Below are 14158 nucleotides of genomic sequence, written 5' to 3'. Positions count from 1 at the left end.
AGCAGAGATAGAACAAGTGCAAGCTCGACTCATGGACAGCCTTGAATGCAAGGCAAGGGAGTTTGGAATTTATCTTGCCGGTCATAGGAATGTCTTTTACGCCTGAAATATCTCTTAAATACACCCCATCCTCTCCATCCCCCATAGGCATGGGGCCAGCTCAGGTCACATCATCATTCTCTTGAGCTATTGCTTCCTCCTCAATGCAGACCAGAGAGACCTTTTTTTTTTTTTTTAATTGCCTGCTCCCAGGAGCTCCTTATTTACCTGTTTCCTTCTGGCTGCCCTGAGTCTTTGTTGCTGTGGGCAGACTTTCTCTGGTTGCAGCGAGCAGGGGCTACTCTTTGTTGTGTGAGGGCTTCTCACTGTGTTGACTTCTCTTGTTGTGGAGCGCAGGCTCTGGGCCCACGGGCCCTAGAATGCAGGCACAGTAGTTGTGGAATCAGGCTTACTTGCTCCAAGGCATGCAGAATCTTCCCAGACCAGGAATCGAACCCACGTCCCCTGCATTGGCAGGCAAATTCCCCACCAGGGAAGTCCCCAGAGAGACCTTTATAGTAATAACTCCCATACCTGCTCCATGGTTCAAAGCCTTTCCATGATTTCCATGACTTCCCCGTAGACTTGGGAAAAAGCCCAAGGTCTTCAGCCTGGCCTGTGAGACCCTTTAAAGGGCTAAGGGGCTGGGAGTGAAGACTAGAGGAAAGAAAAGAAAGCGGATGTGGTCTTGGGACTCCACAGAGAATCATGGGGACCCTTCCCTGTCCCTGTCCTTGAAGCTGCCCAGCCTCTGGTCCCCTGAGGCCCCTAACACAATGGATAAACCTCAAGGATGATTGCAGATTCACGAGACCCTAGTAGACAGTGCATTTATACTGCTGCCCCCTCCCCATTCATTCCAGACCCTGCCCTCCGGGAGGTGTGGAGATGAGGCCAACATTTGGCAGCATGTTAGGTCCTGAACTTCTTGTGTCCGTGCCATCCTGTTGGTGTTGATGGTACCACCACTGTTATGGCTGGGTAAGTGGAATGAGAGGCAGGGTGGGGGTGTTTGAGAAAGCCCAGGAAGGGCTGCGGTGGGTGTGGGCAGGGGGTGGTGGAAGCTGGGCTGGACTGGGGTAAGGTGAAGAGGTGAGGACCTAAAGAATTAAGTGCATGATAAATCATGCATAACAGACATCTGCCATGTGCATATTCTGGGGCTGCCACTGTGACTCACCGCGTGTTCCATTTTCTCTACCCTGAGGAATTATAATCCCCATTTCACAGGTGAGGAGCCAGGCTTCGGGAGAGTAAGCAACTGGCCCCAAGTCACTAGAAATTTAACTAGTGGAGCATCCACATTTTCTGACTCCTAGTTCCTTTTTTTTTTTTGGCCACGCAGCATGTGGAATCTTAGTTTCCTGACCAGGGATTGGACCACCACCCCCTGCACAGACTCGTCACCACTGGACCACCAGGGAAGTCCCGCCTACTTCCATTCTAATGGTGTGCCCCAGTAACTCTAGAACCCAAATGATAAATGTATCCACATCTCTTCTCTCAACATCATCAGCTGTTCGGTGGGTGTCAATAAGTCTAATCTTAGAGGAGAGGAAAAGCATGGTGGCCAAGTGGGTCAAGATCCCCTGACCTGGAGACTGGACTTTGCAAGTAGAGAGCCTGGGTCCAGGTCTGAGGCTTCTAGTCTATAACCTCAGGCAGGGCCCTTATTCCCTCTGGAGCCTCAGTTTCCTCATATGTCTAGGGGCATAGTAAAACTAATATAAGTGAAGTTGTTCAGTCGCGTCCTACTCTTTGTGACCCCATGGACTGTAGCCTACCAGGCTCCTCCATCCATGGGCTTTTCCAGGCAAGAATACTGGCATGGGTTGCCATTTCCTTCTCCAGGAGATCTTCCCAACCCAGGGACTGAACCCAGGTCTCCTGCATTGTAGGCAGACGCTTTACCCTCTGAGCCGCCAGGGAAGTCTAGAATGGCTTAAACTGATTCCTGTGAAGGTGTTTGGAAATCTATAAAAACTTACACAGAGGGACTTTCCTGGAAGTCCAGTGGTTAGGACTTCAGGCTCCCACTGCAGGGGTCATGGGTTCCGCCCCTGGTCCAGGAAAAAAGATCCCGCAAGCCACACAGTGCGGCCAAAAAAACAAAACAAAACAGAGAACTTAAACAGGTTGGCATTACTATCATCATTTTAGATGTCATTACATATAAAAGTGGTCTCAAGAACCGTGACGTTTACCAGTCCATCCATTTTGTACATGACAGAGCAATCACCTAGGAAACAGAGAAGAAAGGGGAAGAAATAATAGTTCAGAGAGTCAATGGCTACGTTATAGCCTGCAATTATGACTACAGAGGAGTGCCACATGCCTCTGTAGCTAATATCTTTAATTTTCACAACATTGCAGCATTTGGTATTATTTTACCCTCTTTCTAACCATGAAACCAAGATATAGAAATGATGTGATGTGACCAAGGATATGAGATACAGTTGCTACCAAAAACAAGATAAATTTTAAACACAGCAGACTAGATTGGGATGGTCCGGAATCCCCAAGACCACCCTCAGGCTCAATAACTCACAAGGTCTTGCAGAATTCAGCATAACTGTTATATTCACGGTTACAGCTTAATATAGCAAAAGGACAGAGATTAAAATCAGCAGAGGTGGGGACTTGCCTGGCTAAGAGTGGTTGAGAGTCTGAGCTTCCTTTGCAGGGAGCGAGGGTTCGATCCCTGGTCAGGGAACTAGGATCCCACATGCCAAGCAGCCAAAATAAAGAAAGCTAATTTAAAAAATGTAAAAATTGGCAGAGGGCAGAACATCTAGGGCAGGATGTAGAAGGGACCAGGAGCCAGCTTCCAGCTGTCTTCTCCTTGTTGTTCAAAGTGTGGCAACAAGCAGGGTATTTCCAAGCAGGGAAATATTGAAACTTGGTGTCCAGGGTTTTTACTGGGGCTCAGCACGTAAGGATGGCTGAACATCCTCTTGGCTGACCTTCATCTCCAGCCCCACCAGAGGTCAAATTGATTCTGCATAGCCCAAGGCTCCCTCGTAAATCACTCTGTTAGCATAACTGTCTGGTGTGGCCCCAGGCCCCAAGTAAACCAAGACACTGGTCATCACCAGATAGAGCATTACCAGGGCTCAGCACTTTCCTTGCAGAAGCTGGGTAAGAGCCAAGCCTTCCTAAAGGATTAATCCTTCAATGCACAGGTAGGATACTAGAGGGGTTTCCCAGGTGGCGCTAGTGGTAAAGAATCTGCCTGCCAATGCAGGAGACATGGGCTTGATCCCGCCCCTGGAGGAGGGCATGGCAACCCTCTCCAGTATTCTTGCCTGGGAAAGCCCATGGACAGAGGAGACTGGTGGGCCACAGTCCATGGGGTCGCAAAGAGCTGGACACGACTAAAGCAACTTAGCATGCACAGGATACTAGTGGATGAGATGAGTCTGTTTTTCAACTTGAATCTCTCCGCACAGGGTTAATTTCTCACATGTCATTGGAAGTCGAGAAGATACCAGTGGAAGAGAGCTGGTTCTCTGCCGTCTCTTGCGTATCTGAATTTCCTGAAGAATCCCCAAGCAGCTCCATGACCCTGGGCACCCCGCTCAGTAAAAGCATCAGCTCCTCTGTAGCTCCAAATCAATGCGGCGCTGCCCTCGATGGTAACACCCAGGACACACCTCACACTGTTTGGAGTCTTGAAGAGCCAGAATGTACCCACCTGACCCACAGCATACTCAAAAGAGACAATAGGACATATCCACTCTATGCCAATCTAGGAGAACGCAGGAGTGCTTTCCTGAGGGACAGTATCGGATTCTTGGTCTCAGGTGAAATTCAGTCTCATGCAGAGGATGGTTTAGACAGAAGGAACTCCAGACTGTGTTCTGGTAAGTGTGTGGTTTTTGTTTCAGCTGGGTCCAGGCTTTACAAAACCTTAGGTATTTCATTCTTAGAACCATAATGCAATGCGACGGGCACAGCTGATAAGACCTTCTGCTCCCCAAATAGGAATGGCAAAATGAGGGTTAGTGACTTGCCCATAGCACCCAGCCAGTAAGAGCTGGAGGCATAAATGATCCTAGATCATCATGGAAGGGGCAGAGCCTAAGGGGAGAGATGGATTGGCAGGGAGGAGACAGAGTAGGAGTTGGCCCAAAAAAGCCTAGGCTGGGAGACAGGTAACGAATCATGTTGTTGTCGCTCAGTTGCTAAGTTGTGTCTGAGTCTTTGCAACCCCATAGACTACAGCATGCCGGGCTCCTCTCAGAGACAACGTGGATTCTCAGAAAATTTGCTCATCCTCAGTCTTGACGAGTCAGGGTTCTGGTTCAAATCCTGAAAGCAACTCTCTTCCGTTTTCTCAGCTAGATGCTGAGCTGTGCCCCTTCCGTGTAGGGAAGAGGGATAAACTTATGAAAAGTCACCCAGTAATCACAACCCCAGCTTCTAGGAAGTTGTCAGATCAGGGGAGCGGAACCAAATCAGCTTCCCCGGTGGCCCAGATGGTAAAGAATCTGCCCGCAGTGCAGGATACCTGGGTTCAACCCCTAGTTTGGGAAGATCCCGGGGAAAAGGGGATGGCTACCCACTCCAGTATTCTTGCCTGGGAAATCCTAGAGGAGCCTGGCAGGCTACAGTCCATGGGGGTGGCAAGGAGTCAGACACAACTGAGCAACTTTCACTTTTCACCAAATCAGCTAATGGATGGGAAATCACTTTGCCACCTGGAACACTGCACATCACTGAGGTGTCCACGAGGGCCACTTGTCTCCAAGTTTGGGGTCCAGCCTGTCTCTCTCTCCTCCAGATCTCACTCAGAAACCAGAGCTCCACGTCCCAGGGACTCTGGCAGCTGGGGGACCTGCGACCTTGGCCTGTAGCTTCAGAGGCACCTGCAAAGAAACCAAAGCCCTCTTCATCTCCTGGAAAGGGCCCAACGTGTCCTCCGGCACAGACGGCTCCAGCAACTCCTCCTCCCCGTCCCCCTCCTCCCTTGTGCTGCGCTTCACCCTGAAACCTAAGGACCGCCGCGCCACCCTCGGGTGCCATCTGAACTTCTTCCTGGCCCACCTGCCCGGAAGTAGCATGGTCAGGCTCCAGGTGGCCTGTGAGTGCTGGTGGGCGAGGGATGATTCAGTCCGGGAGGGACGCGGGCCCAAGAGAAAGACGCGCGTCCTGGGCTGGGGGACAGGAGCGGTCTGGGGAGCAGTCACGCCTCCCCCTCGCTTCTGGGGCTGTAGGGCCAGAGGTAAGCGCTGAGCTGGCTGTGAAGCGGATGAGGAAAGAGGATGAAGGGGAACTGGTCTGAGTCGCAGCCCCTCGGGGCTTCCGGGGCTTCAAGGGGATCACAGCCCCATGGCAGTCAGAGACAGGCGGAGCCCGAGTCAGGGTGCTCGCTGACGCCCGGCCCTGCTTCCCCGCAGCAGCGGCCAGGCTGCTCCACTTTTCTTGTTCCTTGGAGAAGACTCTGCAGTGCAGCTGCTCCTTCCGTGGGACCCCCACGCCCTCCGTGCGGTGGTTGATGGGAGGTGATCCTGTGCATCTGAAGAGCATGAATAAGAACTTCCAGTTGACTTCCAACATAGCTGCCCCTTGGGCCAACAGCACCATCAGGCTCCTCGGGGAGCCAGAAATAGTCACTGGCCTCCGCTGTGAGGGCAGGAACCAACACGGAATCCATACCTCAAGCATCTTCCTGATACCTCCAGGTAAGTGTGCAGGGGTCTGGTGACTGGGCTAGAACGATAACACCCACGGAGCAGAATGAGGTCAGGTACAGGGCTTCCCTGGTGGCTCAGATGGTAAAGAATCTGCCCAGGTTCGATCCCTGGGTCAGGAAGATCCCCTGGAGAAGGAAGTGGCAACCCACTCCAGTATCCTTGCCTGGAGAATCCCATGGACAGAGGAGCCTGGCGGGTTACAGTCCGTAGGGTTGCAGAGTCAGACACGACTGAACTTTTTTCACACAGCCAGTGGAAAGAGTCACGGCTCAGACCTTATAGCCGAAGGAGAAAAATTGCTCTCCCTTCTCTTTGATTCCAGGTAAGAATTCAGTTTCTAATGCGCTGGTGAAAGGGCTGATCCAGGGCGTTGTGTATGGATCCATCGCGACAGCACTATTCTTCTTCTTCCTCGTCCTCCTTGCGTGAGTATCGAATTAAAACCCACCTGCAAGCTCTCCTCACAGTCTGCTACATTTCCTTATGATTCTTTCAGCTTTGTCTTCGCTCTTGAGACAGACTCTTACATCAGCCATCTTTTTTTCCAGTTTTCCATTTAAAGGCTATAAATTTCCCTCTATGCATGACTTTAGTTGCATCTCACAAATTTTAATATAAAGTCTTTTATTATAATTTAGTTAAATATCTCAAATTTCTAAGATTTTTTTTTACCCATGAGTTTTTTTTAAAGACACATCAGTATTTTCTAATAATCCTCTTTTCTTTATTTAAATCCAATAAGTTCAAAGGATATACTATGCATGATTTCAGTTCTTTATTTCTTTGTGGCAGAATTTTTACAGTGTTTATAAATAAATATTCCACGTGGACTTGAATAGAATATGCATTCTATACTTGTTGAATGCAACCTTTATATAAATACAATATATTGTACAGGTATATATACGTATGGGCTTCCCAGGTGGCTCAGTGGTAGAGAATCTGCCTGCAATGCAGAAGACGTGGGTTTGATCCCTGGGTCAGGAAGATCCCCTGGAGAAAGAAATGGCAACCACTCCAATATTCTCGCCTGGGAAATCCCATGGACAGAGGAGCCTGGTGGGCTACAGTCCATGGGGTCGCAAAAGAGTCAGACATGACTGAGCGACTAAACAACAACTATGTGTGTGTGTGTGTGTGTGCTGAGGCAAGCCACAAATATCAGAAAGCAAACTAAAGACAGGTGGGCATAAAGAAATTCTGATGGTCATAAGGCAATCAAACATGTTAAATATAAAATGCTGATGCTGAATATAAAAGTTAGTTTTGGGGAACTCTGGAGTTTTCATGTTGTTGTTGTTTAGTGGCTAACTCATGTCCAACTCTTTTTGAGAAGGAAATGGCAACCCACTCCAGTGTTCTTGCCTGGAGAATCCTGGGGACGGAGGAGCCTGGTGGGCTGCCGTCTATGGGGTCGCACAGAGTTGGAGACGACTGAAGGGAATTAGCAGCAGCAGCAGCAGCAACCATCTCATCCTCTGCTGCCCCTTTCTCCTTTTGCTTTCAATTTTTCCCAGCATCAGGGTCTTTTCCAATGAGTTGGCTCTTCGCATCAGGTGGCCTAAGTATTGAAGCCTCAGCTTCAGCATTTCAGTCCTTCCAAGGAATAGTCAGGGTTGATTACCCTTAGGATTGACTGGTTCGATCTCCTTGCAGTCCAAGTTTGCTTTGGTGTCTTTTATCAACTCTAGAAAAATTCTCAAACATCTTTCACAGATTGCCTCTGCCATTTCCTTTCAGATTGGGGTTCTCATTTTGTTTTGGGGATTTTAAACATATACGTATTTATTTATTTATTTGGTGGTGTCGGGTCTTCGTTGCAGCATGCAGGGTCTTTTATTGAGGCATACAAACTCTCCATAGAAAAACTACTGGCTCGAGCTCGGCAGTTGCAGGATACGGGCTAAATTTCTCCGCAGCATGTGGGATCTTATGTTCCCACACCAGAGACTGAATCTGCATCCCCTGCATTGCAGAGCAGATTCTTAACCACTGGACCGCCAGGGCAGTCCCAGGGTTCTCATTTAATATGTGTTAAACCTTCTTTCTCTCTTTTTTTCCCCTCTTACCCTGTCTTCTGTATTTTGTAAGTAAAGTGAGCAAGTGCCAGGTTAGAGAGACCTGCACAAGTAAGATACTAAGGGAACCCTGCCCCTTCAGTGTCTCCTTATCCCTCGGGAGGGAGCATCAGTACGGCCCAGGACTCCCGCAGCCTGAGTCAGCCCTTTCTTTGCCGGTACTACAAAGGATTTCCTTCCCCCTCCTAAGTCTCTTATCTCCTCCCTTCTCACTCCTGGCAACAAGGTCTCCCTAACTTCACAGGAGAAAAGCAGCTCCCCAAACCTACGGCGTTATTGCCATCAGCACTGACGATTTCCTCCTCGCCTTCTTCAGAGAGAGGCGTCTCTCTTCTTGTCCAGGTTAGCCCTCCCTCCTCTGCCTTAGGAAGCCATCTCTTGCACACTCCATGGATCATGCCTTCTGTCTCTCAAACGCCCAATCACTCTTCCTTCGTTGGCTCTTTCTCTGAATTATACAAGCATGTTCAAGTCTCTCCCAGCTCAGCCGCACAAACTCCTCCTATGTACCACCCAGTGTTTTTCTTTTTTTTGAGAGAGAGACTGGCTTACACTCACTTCCCGATTCTCATCACTTCTACATTCTTCAACCCACTTCAGTCTGCTCTCCAGCACCACGCCACTGAAATGACATTGTCGAAGCCAACCAGTTATCCTTACCAAGACCCAGGAGCAGCTTGTTCATCTTGAGGTGACATTTTGATTGGGTAGCCATTTGTGATTGGCTTCTACCCAATGGCTCCTTGTTAGAGAGGAGGAATACGGCAAAGCCATCTGCTGGAAATGATGTGGGTGGAAGCAGAAACGGGGGGGCGGTGTAGAGAATTGAGAGCAGTGATGGTGTTAGGTGTGGTTAGAACAGCCATTGAGCAGAATACTTGGGGTCTGTACAAGGACGAGGAAAGCACTCAGTAAGCAGCTGCAAAGGCCCAGCGATCACTGGAGACTATTCATTGTTATTGGCACCAGGAGCAATTGCCCTGTGATGTTTCCTCCCAGCAGTGGTCATAGGAAAGAAAAAGTAGGTGGTGGCATCGATCTACGTTTTGGTCTTTGCAGGCAGGGTGCTGTGGAAGGGTGATGGAGGGGAGAGGCGGGGGAGGCAGGGGGGCTGGAGGGAAGGAGCCCATCAAGAAGGCTGGTAAGAGGGTCGAGGCTAAGTGAATAGAAACTCATATCCCCATTTGACGAGGAGAGGAGAGTGCCGGTCACAGAACCAGAAAACAGAGGGAAACATGGTCCTCTAACCCCAGCCCAGACCTCCTTCTTAGAACCAGTGGGTACTGAGCACAGCATTAACCTCAGAGTTCACTGCCTTAGAATGAAGATACTTAAGTGGTGGGAGGAGAGTCACATTCCCAAAACCAATGAGGCCCTGATCCCTGAGAAACCAGAGCTGCTGGAGGAGCCAAAAACACCTCAGGAGTCTGCAGCTGAACCCTCGCCTGCTTCTGTAGCAGGTAAGTCCCTGGGCTGGGCCACTGCACTCGGAAGCCCCCGGAGGGCACTGGTTAGAAAGGAGGACTTCCAAGACCCTTGGAGTTGGAAACCATATCTCTAGCACTGGAGCCCAGAGGGTCTACGCTCAGGGAGAACAGGCCAGCTCATTCTGATGTGTGGCCATCAGCAGGGAGAACCAGGGTTCAGCCTTGTCTGAGCATCTGTCTGCTTCTTCAAGCCGAGGTCCCCTTCCAGCAGCTGAGCCCCCCTGTTCCACAGATGGTGGTGACCCTGGAGGGTGCCAGCCCAGCCCCAGACCCATGGAGGAGGCAGGCTCACCCGCTAGCAGCCACCGCCCTGCCAGGAAAGGACAGCAAAATCTAGAAGGGGAGTGTGAGCCTGCTTGCGCTGCCAGAACAAAGCACCACAGCCTGGTGAGCTTAAACAAGAGAAATATTTTTTTCACCATCCTGGAAACTACAAGTCCAAGATCAAGGCGTAGGCAGAGCTGAGCCCTCCTGAGGCCTCTCTCCTGACTTGCGGACAGCCATCGTCCCCGCTGTGTCCTCATATGGCCGTCCCTCTGTGTATGTCTGTGTCCTAATCTCCTCTTAATGAGGACACCAGTCCTACTGGACGAGGGCCCACCCATGTGGCCTCATTTTACCTTAATTAACTCTTTAAAGGTCCTGTCTCCAAAAACAACTCTAAGGCGCTGAGGGTTAGCGCTTCAACACACCGATTGGGGTGGGGAGAAAGGACACAGTTCAGCCCGTGAAGGAAGCTTCAAGGAGCCAGTTGGGTCCCTCTGTTTGTGGGAGACCTCGAGGGGGGAAGGGGCTTGCCCACAGCAGAGGGACCCCAGGATCTGGTTCCCTCACAGTCTAGGGCTCATGAGAGAGAAAGAAGAAGACCGAGGACGCACAAACTCCAGGGCAGATGAAGACCATAGCTCACAGCTGCTGAGACCCAGCAGCCGCAGGGCCCTGTGAGTAGAGGCCCCGCTCTGGACTCACGTTCACTGGACGGACATGCCCGAGGCCTCCCGTCAGGCCCTGGGGACAAGCCTTCTCCCTGCCCTGAAGGAGCGAGGTCTGGGCTGGCCTCTGTCACCCAGGGGGCACCCAGGAGCACAGGTGAAACACCGGAGCCCTGGACCATTACTGTGGCAGCAACCACATGCCGCCCTGTGAGCCGGAGTGACAGTGACCACCGCAGCCAAGTCCAGTCCCAGCCTTCTGCAGAGGAACAGAGACCCGCAGAAGTGAGACCCTAAAGGCCTCTCTCTGCAGGGACACTGGGGATCCTCCCCACCCCCTACATGGCAAACGGGGAAACTGAGACTCATAGCTCCCCAGGCCACACAACAAGACTGTGCCCTGATCAGGACACCTGGGTCCCAGGGCCCTGGGCCTCCAGAGCAGGTGTCCAAGTCCCTGGTCACCTTCCCCTGAGCTAACGAGGCTCGAGTGCAGAGCTGGCAAACTCAAGGCCTCAGGAACCAGACAGGCAATAAAACAAGTGCCTGGGGCCCTGTGGGGGGGAGGGCATGTGGCGGGCAGGCAAGGGGGTGCCCTCCACCAAAAGGGCCGCCTTGCAGCAGACATCTCAGCCCCATGCCTCCCCCTATCCTCCCACACAGAGCAGGAATGAGATCTCTATTGCCAGATCTTCTGATTTTTTTTCCCCCAGAAGAATCCAGAGATACAGGTTTCAGAGAGACATTTCTGGATTCTGGATCCAAACATGTTAGTAATCAGAAAACCAGCATGGGAACTTGCCTGGCTGTTCAGTGGTTAAGATTCTGGGCTTCCACTGCTGGAGGCACTGGTTTGATCTGTCCTCAGGGAACTGAGATCTCACATGCTACATGACCGAATAATAATCATTAATAAAATTAAATATAAATAGATTAAAATAAAACAACAATGTGGGCCCAAGAGAAGCCATACGTGGGCCTTTTATTTGTCAGTTTGATCAGAAGCACAGACGTGGAGGGGTGGGACTCCCTTTCTCTAACCCACCGCCTGCCCCCAGAATGCCAACGCCTGCCAAGCGCAAACAGAAGCCCCAGGAGCCAGGAAGAGGCTCGGGGGCTGGCGGGATGAGGACGGGCTTCCGGTGGAGATCCAGGAGGTCATTCACTCGTGCTTCCGCAAACGTCCCCGGGAGGCCACCCGTGTGCCAGGCCCTGGAGTGGGGACACGGAGCTGGGTCAGATCCAGGCTTTGCTGCTGGACCCGGGAGAGGTGATGGCCGCCCAGGCACAGGAAGCCACAGGATCGCCGTAAACTGGGGGCACTGAGGGCTGGTGTGCTCCAGCCAGGGCAAGGCAAGCCGTGTGTCTTGGCACGGGGCAGTCGACAGGGAGAAATGAGCCAGGCAAAGTGCTACCGCCTGGGCTTGGGTGAGGCTCCCTGCACACAGTGAGTAGCTGCTCGGGATTTATGGTAACTTACAGATCCCAGACGTGGGGGGGCGCGGTTGAGACGGGAGGGGCAGTCCCTGTCCCAGGGCACCTGCGAGCCCCAGATGGCAAGGTAGGAGCGCCTACTACTCCCAAGGCGATTGGGGCCAGGTCACTAGGTCACTAACTGGTTCTGGCCCGACTCTATGTGGTTATTTTAAAAGGTGTCCAGGGAAAAACAAAGCGTGAACTTACAGCGAGCATCCTACACGCAAGTCCTTATCTAATGTTCAGACTCCGGATGTGAGCAGGGTTATCATACTGTAAAATGGCCAGGCGGCAGCTGGGGAAAACAAAATTGTTTTCCTCGAAACTTGTTTTTCTCATTGTAAGAACACACGTGGCAACACCCTTGAGTTTGACTTCACAGACCCGGTACCCCACCAGTTAGGGCATCATGGAGACACAGAGATCGAGTTCAGGAAAAATGGGATGTCCCCATGGGTGGGTGGCATGGTGAGAAAGGTCGCAGCAGCTCCATGAATCAAGATAAGGTTGGAAAGTGGATCATCTTCCAAGAAGAGGTTACGAGGCAGACCTCTTCCTCCAGAGTCAAGGGAGAGACACAAGAGGGTGCTAAGGGGTCAGACAGACAGGGCTCCGATCCCAGGCTGCGTGCCACGGGGCCAGGCACAGCCTCTCTGATCCAGGATAAGAATCAAGTGCTTGGACTGCCCTGGTGGTCCATTGGCTACAGGGGGGACCAGGTTCAGTCCCTGCTCAGGGAACGAGATCCCACATGCTGCAACTAAGACCCTGAGCAGCCAAATAAATGTTTAAAGAAAAAATCAGAAGCTTGCAGTGTAGTCATGAAGTTCATGGGGTGGGGGGCCATGAAGAGGGCCCCCAGGTGTCTACAGCTCACCACCTTCTGGGCAGACATTTGCTGATGTTCACTGGGTTTCAAGATTCACTGAAAGCATTTGGCAAAGCTGTTATACTCTTAGCTATGGTTTATTGCAGCCAAAAGATAGAGATTAAAACTAACCATGGGAAAAAAGCACACAAGGCAGAGTCCCAAAGAGGCAGGAACCCCCAGTGGTCCTGTCCCAGCAGAGCTGGGAGCCTGCATGATCTCCCAGCAGCAATAAGTGACAACACACACAGAGTGTCATCAACCAGGAGCTCATCTGAGCCTTGATGTCCAGGGTTTTGTTTTGTTTTTTTATTGGAGGTTGGTTATGTAGCCCTTCGTTTTCAGCATCATCACCCTTCCCAGGAGGTCAAGCTGATAGCACATGACCCAAGGCATCCTCCATAAATCACACTCTTAGCATAGACTATCTGCGTGACCTGAGGCCCCCAGATAAACAAAGACACTCCTACTCAGACATCCCAAGGGCTTACAGGTTCCCTCCCAGGAGCCGATAGAGAGCCAGTCCTCTGTATGGGGTGGGCAGGGTTTGGACAAGTCAGGCCTGCTGAGTTAACCCTTCACCACACACCTGTCCTGGGGCCAGCTGGGAGTGCAGGAGATGCAGGCGAGTCAGCCCGGATGGGGACTAGAGCATCTTCCTCCAAGGGATGGTGGGTCCTGGTGGTTGGGCTGTCCAGTGCCCCCCTCTGAGCCCTGCCCTGCCCCCGCCCCACGCCCCATGGGTGATTTGGGTCCCCGCCTGGACTGGGAGAGGCCTGTCTCATCTCCAGATCCCTGCAGTGCTCAGCGCAGAGTGTGGCACCCAGGGGGCTTGGGAAAACATCTGCTAGATGAGCGACAGAAGGAAGGACTGAGAAACAGGGAGGGAGAGACAGAGGGGAGGAGGAGAGAGAGAGCCGGACAGTGGCCGGTGGCCGGGCGGAGGATGACGAGGAGGCGGAGACAGGGACGTAAACCAAAGGCAGAAGGGTGAAGCGGAGATGCCCGGAGGGAGGGAAAGAGGAGAGCGCGGGGAGGCAGCTTTGCATGAACCTCCTCTGTCTGTTCAGGAGGTGATGGCAGCAACTGTGACAATGACGCCGGCCAGGGCGGAGTGCCTTCCACGCCCTCATTCATTCAAACAGCAGCCCTGAGCCCCAGTCATTGCGCCCCTTTCCCAGAGGAGTGAACTGAGGGCCAGAGAGGTTCAGAAGCCTCCCTGCCGTCACACAGCAATCTTGTGAGACGGGAGCTTGCCCCCTACCCTTACCTTTGAGGATGAGGATGCTCAGGTTCAGAAAAGAGGACGGTCCCTCCCTGGGACTCACAGCCCGAGGGGCGTCTGCCCTCTCCTGGCTGCCCTGGGGGCGGACCCCATCAGGGTCCCCTCTCTCCATCTGGCGTGCAGCCCCGCCCCCACCCCGCCATAGACAAACGCTGTTCTGGTGCCTGGTGTCTCCTCCCAGAGGGTTGGACCTCAACTGGGAGCCAGGTTACCCTTCTCTGGGTTGTCATGACTTCGGCAGAAGGCGTGTTACCCACATCTAGAGGGTGGGGTCCGTACATGCTGCTCACCACCCTG

General features: G+C 52.1%; 1 protein-coding gene across 1 annotated transcript; it reads left to right on the top strand.

The window, feature by feature from the left end:
* Nucleotides 1-3598: 3598 nt before the first annotated feature.
* On the top strand, nt 3599-13765 carry LOC148774314 (uncharacterized). Its single transcript, XM_088829958.1, is given in 9 exon segments — nt 3599-3674; nt 4713-4807; nt 4810-5263; nt 5439-5723; nt 6058-6160; nt 9134-9273; nt 9533-9687; nt 11291-11432; nt 13647-13765. Coding segments are annotated over 9 exon segments (1569 nt in total).
* The last annotated feature ends 393 nt before the right edge of the window (nt 13766-14158 follow it).

This window comes from Moschus berezovskii, chromosome 22 (genome assembly GCF_049115385.1).
Source record: "Moschus berezovskii isolate FMDL1 chromosome 22, NW_MosBer_1.0, whole genome shotgun sequence".
NCBI lineage: Eukaryota > Metazoa > Chordata > Mammalia > Artiodactyla > Moschidae > Moschus > Moschus berezovskii.
Note: the sequence above shows the minus strand (reverse complement) of the source record. Positions and strands in the feature narration are given on the sequence as shown.